Source organism: Argopecten irradians, chromosome 6 (genome assembly GCF_041381155.1).
Source record: "Argopecten irradians isolate NY chromosome 6, Ai_NY, whole genome shotgun sequence".
Taxonomy (NCBI): domain Eukaryota; kingdom Metazoa; phylum Mollusca; class Bivalvia; order Pectinida; family Pectinidae; genus Argopecten; species Argopecten irradians.
Window position 1 is genome coordinate 4,710,715 of NC_091139.1, and position 15,182 is coordinate 4,725,896.

Below are 15,182 nucleotides of genomic sequence, written 5' to 3' on the forward strand. Positions count from 1 at the left end.
AATATAGTAGAGTATTTTTATTTGTATATTTTGAATCATGTAGTTTTATATATAGCTTACCTAATTACTGTTTTTAACCTTCTTGTTGCTTTTAACCTTAAGTTGTTCAGTGAAAACTTTGTTATACTGCCATTGTATGGTAATCAAAACCATTTTATGCTGCCATTGTTGATATTATTTAACCTTGTTAAATATTTTTGCTTTGTAATTTGGCACATGTTTGAAGTTTTGCATTCTAAAGAAATTGGCATTTTACAATTATGTAGATGAGCGGTACCCTTATGTTAAGGGGATTGTTGAAGAAAAATATTGAAGAAGTTATTAAAATACATTTTTAGCCCACCATCATCAGATGGTGGGCTATTCAAATCGCCTTTCGTCCGTGGTCCGTCGTCCGTCCGTCCTTCCGTCCGTCCGTCCGTCCTTCCGTCCGTCCGTCCGTCCGTCCGTCCGTCCGTCCGTCCGTTAACAATTCTTGTTACCGCTATTTCTCTAAAAGTACTGAAGGGATCTTTCTCAAATTTCATATGTAGGTTCCCCTAGGACCCTAGTTGTGCATATTGCATTTTGGGACTGATCGGTCAACAAGATGGCCGCCAGGCAGCCATCTTGGATTTTGATAGTTAAAGTTTGTTACCGCTATTTCTCAGAAAGTACTGATGGGATCTTTCTCAAATTTCATATGTAGGTTCCCCTAGGACCCTAGTTGTGCATATTGCATTTTGGGACTGATCGGTCAACAAGATGGCCGACCAGCCGCCATCTTGGATTTTGATAGTTAAAGTTTGTTACCGCTAATTCTCAGAAAGTACTGAAGGGATCTTTCTCAAATTTCATATGTAGGTTCCCCTAGGACCCTAGTAGTGCATATTGCATTTTGGGACTGATCGGTCAACAAGATGGCCGCCAGGTAGCCATCTTGGATTTTGATAGTTAAAGTTTGTTACCGCTATTTCTCAGAAAGCACTGAAGGGATTGTTCTCAAATTTCATATGTAGGTTCCCCTAGGACCCTAGTTGTGCATATTGCATTTTGGGACTGATCGGTCAACAAGATGGCCGGCCAGCCGCCATCTTGGATTTTGATAGTTAAAGTTTGTTACGGCTAATTCTCAGAAAGTACTGAAGGGATCTTTCTCAAATTTACATATGTAGGTTCCCCTAGGACCCTAGTAGTGCATATTGCATTTTGGGACTGATCGGTCAACAAGATGGCCGCCAGGTAGCCATCTTGGATTTTGATAGTTAAAGTTTGTTACCGCTATTTCTCAGAAAGCACTGAAGGGATCTTTCTCAAATTTCATATGTAGGTTCCCCTAGGACCCTAGTTGTGCATATTGTATTTTGGGACTGATCGGTCAACAAGATGGCCGCCAGGCAGCCATCTTGGATTTTGATAGTTAAAGTTTGTTACCGCTATTTCTCATAAAGTATTGAAGGGATCTTTCTCAAATTTCATATGTAGGTTCCCGTAGGACCCTAGTTGTGCATATTGCATTTTGGGACTGATCGGTCAACAAGATGGCCGAACAAGCCGCCATCTTGGATTTTGATAGTTAAAGTTTGTTACCGCTAATTCTCAGAAAGTACTGAAGGGATCTTTCTCAAATTTCATATGTAGGTTCCCCTAGGACCCTAGTTGTGCATATTGCATTTTGGGACTGATCGGTCAACAAGATGGCCGACCGGTGGCCATCTTGGATTTTGATAGTTAAAGTTTGTTACGGCTATATCTCAGAAAGTATTGAAGGGATTGTTCTCAAATTTCATATGTAGGTTCCCCTAGGACCCTAGTAGTGCATATTGCATTTTGGGACTGATCAGTCAACAAGATGGCCGCCAGGTAGCCATCTTGGATTTTGATAGTTAAAGTTTGTTACCGCTATTTCTCAAAAAGCACTAAAGGGATCTTTCTCAAATTTCATATGTAGGTTCCCCTAGGACCCCAGTTGTGCATATTGCATTTTGGGACTGATCGGTCAACAAGATGGCCGCCAGGTAGCCATCTTGGATTTTGATAGTTAAAGTTTGTTACCGCTATTTCTCAGAAAGCACTGAAGGGATCTTTCTCAAATTTCATATGTAGGTTCCCCTAGGACCCCAGTTGTGCATATTGCATTTTGGGACTGATCGGTCAACAAAATGGCCGACCGGTAGCCATCTTGGATTTTGATAGTTAAAGTTTGTTACCGCTATTTCTCAGAAAGTATTGAAGGGATTGTTCTCAAATATCATATGTAGGTTCCTCTAGGACCCTAGTTCTGCCTATTGCATTTTTGCGACCACCATCTTGGATTTTGATAGTTTAAAGTTTGAAAAGCAGAAAAAAGAATTGTAAGTTTGAAAAGCAGAGAAAAGATCCTTCTTTCATTTGTCAGACATAGATCAGTCTTTGGTGGGCTATTGAAGAAGTTATTAAAATACATTTTTATTATTAATTTTCGGCATTAACTGAAGTATTAGACTTAATAGACTGATGTGTAAAGTCAACATTGTGAAGCTTTGTTACAAAAACAAAAAAGAACTTTCTGTAAGTGACAAGATAGATTTTAACAAAGGGCATTAATCATTGGTCATAATGATCTCTTTTTTTCACAAAAATTAATGTAATTGAAAGAAAATTTGTGAACAGGTCCTCTCTGTTACCGTATAGCCGAATATTTTTGCAGGTACAATATTTTTCGTGTTATTGCAGCACATTGCTACGGTCGCAAAAAAGTGTTGAGAAATGGTTAAATAATCTATAACACGAAAATTTAAAATAGCTTAAATTGGATTTTCTCAGTTTTAGATTGAACCAGCTATATGTTATTTTGTCCTTTCTACTAACCCCAGATCCTGGATAGGGGTAGAACAAATACTATGCATCACTGTAAATTATGGTGTACACAGAATTCTCCCCTGAAATTTCATAATGAACTGTTCCAGCCGTAGAGGTGGAAGAGTTTAAATGTGTCTTCAGGGAGGAATGAGTTTGCTTTATAATGAAAATCATTAAAATACCAAAGATGTACAAAATACAGGGTGAAATATTTAAACAGTGCAATATTGAAAACTGTACAGATAACTTGATAATGCCTTAGCAACGAAAAAGCTAGCCAATCAAAATGTGTGTTAGGAATTACAAGCCATAATTATTATACAGGCAGCCAACGTACTGTCAGGTGGGGTTGCCAGGGTAGTTGGTTCAAGGCCAACTATCTGTGGCTCCCTTAAACGGAAGGCTGAGAAATGTACCAGTCTTTGCTGATGTACAAAGCTATATGGAAGTCGATCAAATACTAAAGTGAGTGGTACCCAATTGTTGTATCAGATATGGATATCACAGCATCAGATAGACATGATTACTTTAAAGATGCTCCACCACCAACAGAGCATAAATGATATTTATCATTTGAACAATAATTGGTGTTTAATCGTGTATTTATATGTCTAATTAACACAAAACTAATATAAAATAATTTATTTTGCCTTTGGTGCTTGCGGAATCAGTATACTTACTTCATCCCATACAGGATATAGTGCCACAGAATTTTTCCAGGATGCATTATTTTTCATATGTTTAATTAGAAACATGACCTTTTCAATGGTGATAATGATGTAAAGTAAGTAACTTATGTAACTGAAGAAAAATGCTAAATCGTCTGCTCCTGTTTTAGATATTGAAAAAATACCATTTGTCAGCGGTGGAACATCTTTGATCAAGTTAAGTGTAGTATAAAGTTAGACATGGTTATCAAATTAAAATGGTTACCTTGTTAATTGTGGTTACCTAGTGATAACCTAGTTAAGTGTGGTAACCTAGTTAACAGTTGTTACCTAATTGATCACCTAGTTTAAGAGTGGTTACCTAGTGATTACCTAGTTAAGTGTGGTTATCTAGTTCAGTGCGTTTACCAAGTTAGGTGTTGTTAACCAGGTTAAGTGCGGTTAAAACTTTAGTGTGGTGGTTTCCCAGATTACAATGTATTATTGTCAGCCTAATCTACGGAAATGTTGTTCATAGTGCATTTTCTCGAAGAACTCTTGACTTTGGGTTCTCAATGCATTTTTGTTCATAGATATTTAGATAACTTTGATGTAAGTGGTACATTGTATCAAACCTAAGATATGAACCAGTCAAGACAATAGGTATTATATAATATATTGGGAACCTGAATTGGAAACAAGTATGTTGAATTTGATACAAGCTCATTTGATGTCCATTGCTTCATATGAAAGGCTAGAGATTTAAATACCCATTAGAATGATTAAAATGAAAGAGGGTTTAATTTTATACATGTAGTTTAGATTTTGGACAGGTTTGGGTTTTTGGTATTAAATATAGATTTGTTGTCTAATTCATGAACATAATGTAATATTTTTTCATATCTCTACAACATTAGTATCTTAATGGACTACAATAGGTGCCCCATACATTTCTATCATCTTTCATCAGATTTGATAAGAAGTGTTGGCTATTCAAATAGGTTCACTTGGTAGGCTAATACAGAACACGTAACAGGTCCATTAGTTGATTAGCATAGATTATGTTATTGTTTTCCTATTTATTACTGTACTATATAATTATGTTCTATAATATGATTGTTCTTCCACTTTTTTATGCCATTTTATTTAACTTTTTTTGTTATTAGTAATAGTTATATTGATACATATACACAACTGTATATGTTTTGCCGCAACAAATTGTTTCCATGTGTTTAGAAGCTCATATATAATTATTTATGTACATGAAGATCAATTATGTATTGTAAATGATTGAATGGGGCACATAATTAATACTGTTGTTTATAAGATTTAATACTATAATACTTATAGATAAAATGTGGTTCTATAACTAGAAATGGCTTCCTTTGTAGCAGGGGAAGTAACTCTGTCATGCTTAATCTTAAAAATAATTACTAACCGTAGACCATTCACTAATCTATAGAAGCATTACCCGGTATATAAATGTGTTCCAGATAAATATACCTCTACAATTTTGTTAATATATAAATATAAAGACATTAAATGTGTCATGGAAATTTTTTTTTTTAATAATTTTTATTTTTTTTTCCAAAGTGTCATGGAAAAATTGATAAATATCCTTTTGAGGATTTCTTGTGACAAATTCATAGATTTTACCTTTTGTATGTTAAATATCCAACAATTTAAAGTAAAAGTACCTAATGAGTGTATATTGTAACCAAAGAATTCAGTATACAGATGTATTTGAATTTTGATTATCAGTATTGTGTTAGATAGAAAAGTTCTAATTAGGCAGAAGATTTAATTACAAAATGTAGCTATATAAACACATCGTAATTAAGAATTGTAAACAACTCATCATGTTAACTTAAAATGAAATCAAATTCATTGATCATGACAAATTTTTTGATTTCCTTTATTGTGTTGATAATGCAAATGTAGAGGTTGATGCCAAATCTATCAATATTTATGGTATGAATTTTACAATTCTGGTACTAGGCACTACATGTATTGATACCTATATAAAGATAAAAATATATACACTGTTCCGTAAAATGGTACACAGCCAAATGTCTTCAGGTAAGTTCATGTCCATTTCAGATGAATTTTTATAGGTCATATTTACATGAAAAGAGCAAAACAAGTCAATTCGGGTCAAGAATTTGGCATGAAATTGATCTGAAGTTTTCTTCATGTGAAATTGACTTCAATTTCAGGTCAATTCAGGCGAATTTCAGGTCAATGGGTAACATATCATTATTTTTTTTTTTTACAATTTTACACTTTGGATATATAACCTTTTCTTTTCGAAGTTGTAGAATATTGTTCATTATCAGTTCTTCTATGTAAACTGCATGTACACAAGAGTTGGAACAAAATTGACATTAACAACATAGATTAAAACAAACAATAGTGTTATGCCAGCTCACCCTTATTATCGTCATTGGCCTATTATGTGTTTGGAAATACATTGTATTTTCAGTTTTGTTTAGTTTTAAATTGTGTTGAATCTAGTCATTTTATACCTAGGGTGATCAAAAATAAATCTGCTAGTGTACACTTATTATACAGTGTACAGGGTAGAGAGACCGTCCGGATAATTTGATTTTAATATTCACAGGTATTCTGCTATTGCCCATCATGGAGTTATCTGCTCTTGATAGATATTGATTATCATATCAATATTGTATTTGCAAAACAATTTGCTTTTATTTAAATCAATGACTTTGCACTCAAAAACACTGTCAAGAGGAGATAACTCTATTATATGCAAATACAGAAACAGAAACTTATTGATGAGTATATTTCTGACCGAATTGTAGGTGGTGTAAATTATATTTAAGTTTTTAAATTTATATTTAAAGAAGAACACAATGTTCTGGATCCATTACTTAATTCTACTTACAGAGATGTTAAGATTTAAATTTAATTCTACTTACAGAGATGTTAAGATTTAAATTTACATTTGGAATAAAAACTTACATATGTTGATCGTATAAGTGTAATTTAAATGCACCTTAATACAGAATAACAAAATAATGCATGCTATCATCTTGATGTAAAAGAAAAAGAGAATGGTTTTGAAAAATATATATTTCAGGTAGCACATCCCAATGGTAACCGGTGTTTTTGATAGTTTTCAATTTTGATGTTGTTTAGTTTTTATTTCTAAACCTTTTTGTGTACATTCCTTACTTTTTTACCGGTAGATGGAATTTTTTATTGCATTATCCTTCAATTTTTATTAAAAAGATTACTCATCTTGTTTGATTTAGTGATTTTGTTTTTCTTTTGATGAGGGGGATAATTTATAGTTACATTAAGGCTGGCACAATGTGTTGGTGAATGTTTTTTTTTTAGATGATTCAATTAAAAAGGATGAAACACTTGAAAATTGTATGAGTGTGGAGAAGTATACATGTACAGAATTATTTAATTACAATATATTATCTGTTTTTGGAATTCTGATCCGGTATCTTTTATTTTTTAGATGTAAGATAAACCCTTTTAGAGTCTGGTATGTTGAAGTGCTGAAGTTTTTGATTGAGAAATATTGATTCCCATGGATGTCTGAAGTTTCTCATTATACTACCTGTATGTTGTTGCTGGACTATATTTGTTATAACCTTACCTGTATATTGATACTATAAATAGACCTAATAAAATACCTAATACTATTTATCTGACGACTTATTATTTTTTAATTGGTATTAACTTCACTGTATATGGATATGTACCATAATTAACCTATTCAGCGCCCAAGGTGCTGATACAACCATATTTGGACTAGCCTTTTATCAAAAACTAATGCACAAATTCAGCCATAAATCAGTTTGCGACAGAAATCAAAGAAAGAAACCTACACGGTTTTCGTCTTTTCAGTCTGCATATAATTTGAGGTAAGTGAAATTGAGGCCACAAAAAGGGGAGGGGTGCTTATTGGGCCAAATATGGTCTACCATTTCTAATACTGTTTATGTCTTTTCTGATAAACAGTTTTGAAAACAAATAAATACAACAGAACTCACAGAAGTTTGGAAGGTGATATTTATACCTTAAAATACATCAGATGACTCCAATGCTGGCCGGTCCCCTCATCAGGTGGATCCTCCTTCCTTAGACGTTTCGGCGCTTTCCACGACGTCCTCCAGAGGTGCGCCGGCTGGGTTGATCAGGCCCAACCAGGGACCGGTCGGCTATCGCATCCGCTTGATGTTATTGCGGGTAGTTGTCTAATTTTGCCTGTTCATCGCTACGGGCAGCGATGTCTGTCCTTCTGCCATTCGTCACCTTGTGGCTAGCACTGTTGCTGGTGACCAATCCACTTCTCCTCCCTCTTCCTCCAGATCCAACTGGAAGCAACTTCTGCCTGCCTGCTAACTGCTGCTATCAGGTTCCTCCGGTCTGCTCCGGTTACCCCTAATAGACGTAGGGCTCTCCATAATGATTGGCCGGGGAAACCCCTACATCCGACCTCTATCGGTAAGCACCATGTCTTCCATCCTCGATGTTGACATTCTTCCACCAGCTGCTGGTATTTCTGCTGCTTCCGTTCGTTGGCCTCCTCCATCCTGTCTTCCCATGGTACTGTTAAACTCCCAGGCCATTTCACACGTTTTCTTCTCTCCTCTCCTTGCCCTATCTGATCCTCCGCCGATTCCCTCTGAGAGTCTACCTCTCCGCCTTGCTCCTCTCCCCCCTCTGGTGCATGGAGACTGTGGTTACTGTGGTTGTTTCCCGGAACCTCCTCCTCCTCCGTCTCACCAGATTGCTCTGTGCGTTGCGCCAGGTTGAGAATAGGAGCGCAGCCCATCTTTGTGCGGTGGATCTTCAAACCTCTTTCGTTCTTACAGGTCTTTCCGCAACTACATATGCTCCCCCTTCTTCCGTTGATCGGTCTCATGTCCGTATTCCGTTCCGGTGTCGTTTCCAATATCTGTCCGATGGGTCGCTCATCCTCCCCCACTCTCGTGCGACCCCGGGGGTGTCTTAATATGTATCTCTCCATTGCGACTTCATGGGTTTCTCCTCACGGAGAATGCGCTTCGGCGTGCCAAGCCTAACGCCCCGTTGCTGGTCTCTCCCAACTGTCTCCTGTCTCTCCAGGTTGTCACTGTCCTATTCACAGCTGTCAACTAGTCTTTCCTAGTCGTCACTGGAATTCCAGAATGTAGATACCTTAAATACATCAGATGACTCCAATGCTGGCCGGTCCCCTCATCAGGTGGATCCTCCTTCCTTAGACGTTTCGGCGCTTTCCACGACGTCCTCCAGAGGTGCGCCGGCTGGGTTGATCAGGCCCAACCAGGGACCGGTCGGCTATCGCATCCGCTTGATGTTATTGCGGGTAGTTGTCTAATTTCTGCCTGTTCATCGCTACGGGCAGCGATGTCTGTCCTTCTGCCATTCGTCACCTTGTGGCTAGCACTGTTGCTGGTGACCAATCCACTTCTCCTCCCTCTTCCTCCAGATCCAACTGGAAGCAACTTCTGCCTGCCTGCTAACTGCTGCTATCAGGTTCCTCCGGTCTGCTCCGGTTACCCCTAATAGACGTAGGGCTCTCCATAATGATTGGCCGGGGAAACCCCTACATCCGACCTCTATCGGTAAGCACCATGTCTTCCATCCTCGATGTTGACATTCTTCCACCAGCTGCTGGTATTTCTGCTGCTTCCGTTCGTTGGCCTCCTCCATCTCCCTGTCTTCCCATGGTACTGTGAAAAAATTTCATTCAAAACATAATAGCGATTTTTCTCACATTTACAGCTATACGTATCATTATCTGCAGCCTTTCACATTTCTTCCATAGATTTCAGAAGCATATTTCATATGCAGTCATATACTTTTTTATTCAAATTTAAACATGATGTTACAGGTCTTTATATTTGTCCGTTGCCTCCATCAACTGGTGAAGTATTCCAGGTTCCTTGGCTGAGTGACCAGCGTCGGGTATCACATGAAAATCAGCCTCAGGCCATTTCTGCACAACCAATAAAATATTTTATAGGAAATGGAATCAAAAAGATGTCAACACACTGAATCAAGCTAATCATGTACCTATATAAAACAAACAAAACAAAACAAGGTTATTAAAAAGTTGCAAAGTTGACCCTATGAAATTGAATGAAGGTCAAGGTCATTTCTTTTGACAAACTTGCATGGTTACCATGCAATCATTTAATCACGTTCATGCAGATCAATGTGCAAAAACTTTGGTGCACTGAATGGTTATTTGAAGTTTTATGCATCATACAGACTAAAGGAAATTCTAATAACTGAAAATGAAATGAATATCAAGTTTATTATTGAGTTCAACATTTTGATAATCTTTGCTAAAGATAAACTCTAAAATATACAAGAAGCGTTACCTTATGAAGTAGCCAAGCTGCTTCCATAGGGCAGGTAACATCATATCGTCCCTGAATTATAGTCGCTGGAATGTGTCGAATCTTCCCCACATCTTGGAGAATTTGATCATCTGAGTAAAACCATCCTCCGTGTACAAAGTAATGACTTGAAAAAAAAATTAAAAAAGCTATATCAAATACAAAATTAAAATTACATTACAAGTTATTTATCACTGTTAATTCTTCCTAATGTAAAGTAAGTATTGTCCATATACCCTTTAATAATAATTTTTTTGCCGATTTATTCTGCAAGTTGTAAAATACAATTATGACACCAGCCATAGATCAAAGAACAATCAAATTGATCGCACATATTCTGTAAATATTATACAACTACCAGCTTAGCTTAGTAAGTTTAATTGTAACCAAGGGTTTTTAGGTCATCTGACCCAAAGGGTCAGGATGACCTATAGTCATCATGCACCGTCCGTCGTCGTGCGCCGTGCGCCGTGCGCCGTGCGTGAACTTTTCATTCAAACAACTTCTTCTCAATAACCGTAAGGCCCAAAGTACTCATATTTGGCCTGTAGCATACTGGGATGAAGGGCTATCAAAGTTGTGAAAATAAATGACCTTGACCTACTTTCAAGGTCACAGGGGTCAAATAGACTAAAATCTTTGAACGACTTCTTCTAACTAACCAAAAGGTCCAGGGTACTCATATTTGGCCTGTAGCATGCTGGGATGAAGGGCTACAAAAGTTGTGAAATTTAATGACCTTGACCTACTGTCAAGGTCACAGGGGTCAAATAGGCTAAAATCTTTGAACAACTTCTTGTAACTAACCAAAAGGTCCAGGGTACTCATATTTGGCCTGCAGCATGCTGGGATGAAGGGCTATCAAAGTTGTGAAAATAAATGACCTTGACCTACTTTCAAGGTCACAGGGGTCAAATAGGCTAAAATCTTTGAACAACATCTTCTAACTAACCAAAAGGTCCAGGGTACTCATATTTGGCCTGTAGCATGCTGGGATGAAGGGCTACAAAAGTTGTGAAACTTAATGACCTTGACCTACTGTCAAGGTCACCAGGGGTCAAATTGGCTAAAATCTTTGAACGGCTTCTTCTAACTAACCGAAAGATCCAGGGTACTCATATTTGGCCTGTAACATGCTGGGATGAAGGGCTACAAAAGTTGTGAAAATTCATGACCTTGACCTACTTTGAAGGTCACAGGGGTCAAATAGGCTGAAATCTTTGAACAACACAAATCTTCTAACTAACCAAAAGGTCCAGGGTACTCATATTTGGTCTGTAGCATGCTGGGATGAAGGGCTATCAAATTTGTGGAAATGAATGACCTTGACCTACTTTCAAGGTCATGAGAGTCAAATATTCCAAAATCTTGAATTTTGAACTTCTTCTCAAGTTCTACCAGTGTGATTAAGCTGAAACCTGCATGAAATGATCCTGACATGGTCCCGACCTAGTGTTGTTATATTTTATGTCGATCCAAGATGGCTGCCACAGATGATCCAAGATGGCTGCCACAGATGCCATCTTGAAAACACATTTTGAACTTCTTCTCAAGTTCTACCAGTGCAATTTAACTGAAACTTGAAACATGAAATGCGGCTGATATGATCTTGTCAAAGTATTGTTATATCTCTGGTTGATCCCAGATTGAAGATGGCTACCATGACACCATATCTAATTATTTTCCTATACAGCTATTGCCAAGATAGTCAGATGACCGTTAAGGCCCTTGGGCCTCTTGTTATCACCTCTGGAGCAGGTAACTGACATCGTAAGTGGAGAGGTAATATGGTACAACATCACAATGATATCCTTGTAAAGAGATCAAGAGATGATTAGCCAAGGGAAGCAACTCCGACTAGTACAAGCAGACAGAACCATCACGACTAGTACAAGCAGACAGAACCATCACGTTTTCCCTGTTATGGATGATTTCCATGATGGGAGTAGTGTACATGATAAAATACAGTTGTACACAATGATATTAGCCTATGATTAGACTAATTTCATTCTATTTAACATATAATTTGTAAGATACATTTAAACCTGTCTATATAGACCACCCAAGCAAAATGGTCTTTATAGAAAATGTTTTTTTTATACACTGGTCAAATTGTGTTGAAATTGACCTTTTGGGACCCTAAGTAAAAGGTTTAATTAAGTAGGTAGTCTTTAAACAGAGGTGGGCACTGACACAGATTTGACTGGGACCTGCTGAGAAACTGGTCTTATTAAGCAGGTAGTCTTTATAAAGAGGTGGTCATTTAGGCAGGTATAGCTGTCTTTTTTAAACTCTAGTTCATGACTACATGAAGTTATTGATAACATTTACGTCTCGATCCTGGCGAATTGTTGAGTCCACAGGTCTCCCTCTGCCTTTGCTAATAACTCCTCATCAACCAGTAAGCATGATGTTGCCAATTCTATTTTGCTCCACGCCTTGGCTGCCATCTTTCTTTTTTCATCATCATCGCTTGTGAGACGTCTGTAGTAGGCACTTACCAGGTCCCCTCTTTCTCCCTGCATCAATACAAACTTTGGAATTCACATCTCCTTATTCTGATCTATAAGAGTTGCTTCCCTTTATATCACTCCATCAATCTACTCTAAATTCTGCCATTGATCTCTGAATGACGAACAGTTTATTGCGTTCAACTTTAATATAGCACTTCTTTCCTTAGTCTCTTTGTATTTTCTGTTGTTAATTCTATATTATTTACCCATGTTTGTTTTATGTGTGTCTTGATAAAAGGGCAGACTCAAGACCCTGCTAGTTTAATTCGAGAAAGATAGACCTTGAACTATTAAGTTACTTGGGAACCCAATAAAACAAGTGGTCTTTATAAGGCTATGCATGATATGTAATTATAAGATAATGATATTGATACTCACTTGGGGTATCAGGGCCACAAACTCCTCCCAGAGATCCGGAAACAGGTGGTTAACTCCGTCCTCGTAAAACCACATTAACTCACGTCTGAAATAAACAAATAATAATGCTTCACCAACTATACAAATACTTTTATTTTACCTTGTAAATTGGATATATATCATTTTGTTTACCTTAAAACTAGTGTATTAAATCTTTCGCACTTTTACTGAGTTAGCTCCCCTGTGGGTAGGTATTCATTGTGATGTCATAATTTTGTGGGCGAAATTCATGTCATTTTCTCCGAAAAGTATGTCATTACACATAAAGTCACATTCAAATCTTAACCACAAGAACAGATAACTCTGTTATATGCATATACAGAATAAATATTATATATATGTACACATAGTTTTCAAACATGATGTCTTGAAAATTATAAATAAATGTACACTTCTGAATAAATGGCCAAACAAATGGTAAATAAATTCTGACTATCCAAGGTAAACATAATACACAGTTTGCCGTGTATACCACAAGTACATTACACATCAAGTACCTGGTCAAGGTGAATATACCCCTAAGGACTAGAGCTTTGACATGGTCCGGATATGTCTCAGCATACACTAGACTTAGTGTTGACCCCCAGCTCCCACCAAACACCACCCATTTTTCAATCCCGAGGTGCTTCCTCAGACGTTCCATATCCTCTACCAAGTCCCAGGTGGTGTTTTCCTGTTAAAATAAAAAAAATACTGCATATCCAGAACAATTATCATTCCAGTATCAAGAAGAAATCATCCCAATAAAGTTTTTATCAAATTTTGTTTGCATTATGTATGATTATTTGCACAAAAGGCAATGTAAAACTGAAAGCAGTCAGGAGGAAAAAAACAGAGCAATCACACTGACCTGTAAGAACTTCCCTTAAAGATTACAGACACAGTGACACCTAACTTCAAAGCCATATGACAATATTATTATTTGATTCTATATCAAAGGACCAAGCTACCTGCTCATCAGTTGTCGCACACAGATCCTTCTTTTTAGCTATGGTATATTCCAGGGATAAATATTACGACAGTAATAGTAACCCCTGGAACATCGAGGATGCCCTTTGTTTCATTCTGTCAGTACAGACAGAACTCCACCAGTATTGACAGAGTAAAAAAGGGGAAGTCACTCTGATTGATCAGAAATGTTCTTAACATACCCGCAGTTCTGCAGGAGGGGTAGATTTCCCAGCACCTCTCTGGTCAAATAGAATGATTCTGTATGCCTCGGGGTCAAAGTACCTCCTGTCTCTAGCAGATGTCCCTCCCCCAGGACCTCCATGTCTGTAGTAAAATGATTGTAAAATAAATAAATTTATATTAGGCATGAAAAATTACATTCTATACCCTAATGAGAGAAAAAGAAAACAACCAAAAATCATAATTCTTGTCATGTCTACGTCACCAACATCCTCAGTACCCCAGGAAGATTTTGAAGATTACATTGAGAGTGATCGACGCCTTACTTCAAAGGTGCACAGTCAACCACAGTGTACCTTTATTACAATTCCTTTGCTGGAACAATTACCTGTGTCAACTGTTGTCAACAGCTTTACTCTGTGATAGTCCAGGGGTGGATATGGTGTCAGTGATAGTTACCCCTGGAGTATCGAGATGTATATGTACATTAGAGTATGCAAGATGTATTCTCCATCTAATATTTGTTGATAATTTTGAATTCATCCCTTATGTTGGCTTAAATCCCCTTTGTGGTGTTTTGTAAAGTCATGCTTTTGTGTTTACACTTTACAGTTATAACTTATAAGGCTCGGACTTACCATACTCGAAAGTGAAAGTGAAAGTAGAAAGTATATTTAATATATCGTTTGTTGTTAATATAATATACATGTATATATACTCACACATATAATACTGGATTCCCATCACTGTTCCCGCTTTGTTCATAATAGATATCATGAATTTCTGAAACCTTCAGTTTTCCTGAATCAAATGGTTCAATCTCTGGAAACAAATTCCTCATTTTCGACATGCACAGATACAAGGCATGGCGTTTGTTATACTCTGTATGTAATCCAAAGTGGTTCCCCGTGTGCGCTTAGGAGATCAAGTGTGTTGCTTTCAGACCCGTAAGTCTTAAATAGCCTATTCATACGAGGTATACGTATACGTATCTAGCTTACAATACAATTAGTAGTCCACAGGCAGTCTGAATCTTTATTTTCTCATCATTTTGAGTGGAAAGACTATTTACAGGATCCTAACAGGATTGGACAGGATAAAAAAAAGGGCTCGATGCCGATGGGACAGAAACAGTCATTGTACGAACAAGAACGAATTTTTCATAAACAGCTCTATGATGAACAAAGACCTTTCTGATGTCGCAAGTAATGATAATTTTAATGGACCATACAGTGTGTGAGATTCGTTGGTACAATTTCTGAAGAAGA

The 15,182-nt window shown here is 37.2% G+C and overlaps 1 protein-coding gene across 1 annotated transcript; it reads right to left on the reverse strand.

The window, feature by feature from the left end:
• Nucleotides 1-9,190: 9,190 nt before the first annotated feature.
• LOC138324762 (probable proline iminopeptidase) lies at nucleotides 9,191-14,977 on the reverse strand. Its single transcript, XM_069269890.1, has 7 exons — nucleotides 14,637-14,977; nucleotides 13,935-14,058; nucleotides 13,281-13,456; nucleotides 12,745-12,829; nucleotides 12,185-12,372; nucleotides 9,836-9,980; nucleotides 9,191-9,447 (listed from the first exon to the last, which is right to left on the reverse strand). Exons 1-7 carry the CDS (start codon nucleotides 14,762-14,764, stop codon nucleotides 9,337-9,339), a joined length of 957 nt encoding a protein of 318 aa, XP_069125991.1. The 5' UTR covers nucleotides 14,765-14,977; the 3' UTR covers nucleotides 9,191-9,336.
• Between the last annotated feature and the right edge of the window lie 205 nt (nucleotides 14,978-15,182).

Bases quoted from the DNA above. Each gene is read 5' to 3' on its own strand.
- LOC138324762 (XM_069269890.1), bottom strand. From the start codon at position 14,764: ATGTCGAAAATGAGGAATTTGTTTCCAGAGATTGAACCATTTGATTCA. The intron at 14,059-14,636 runs GTGAGTATATAT...ATTTTACTACAG, and splicing joins GGGAATCCAGTATTATATGT to ACATGGAGGTCCTGGGGGAG. The intron at 12,373-12,744 runs GTGAGTATCAAT...GTATTGATGCAG, and splicing joins TTGTGGCCCTGATACCCCAA to GGAGAAAGAGGGGACCTGGT.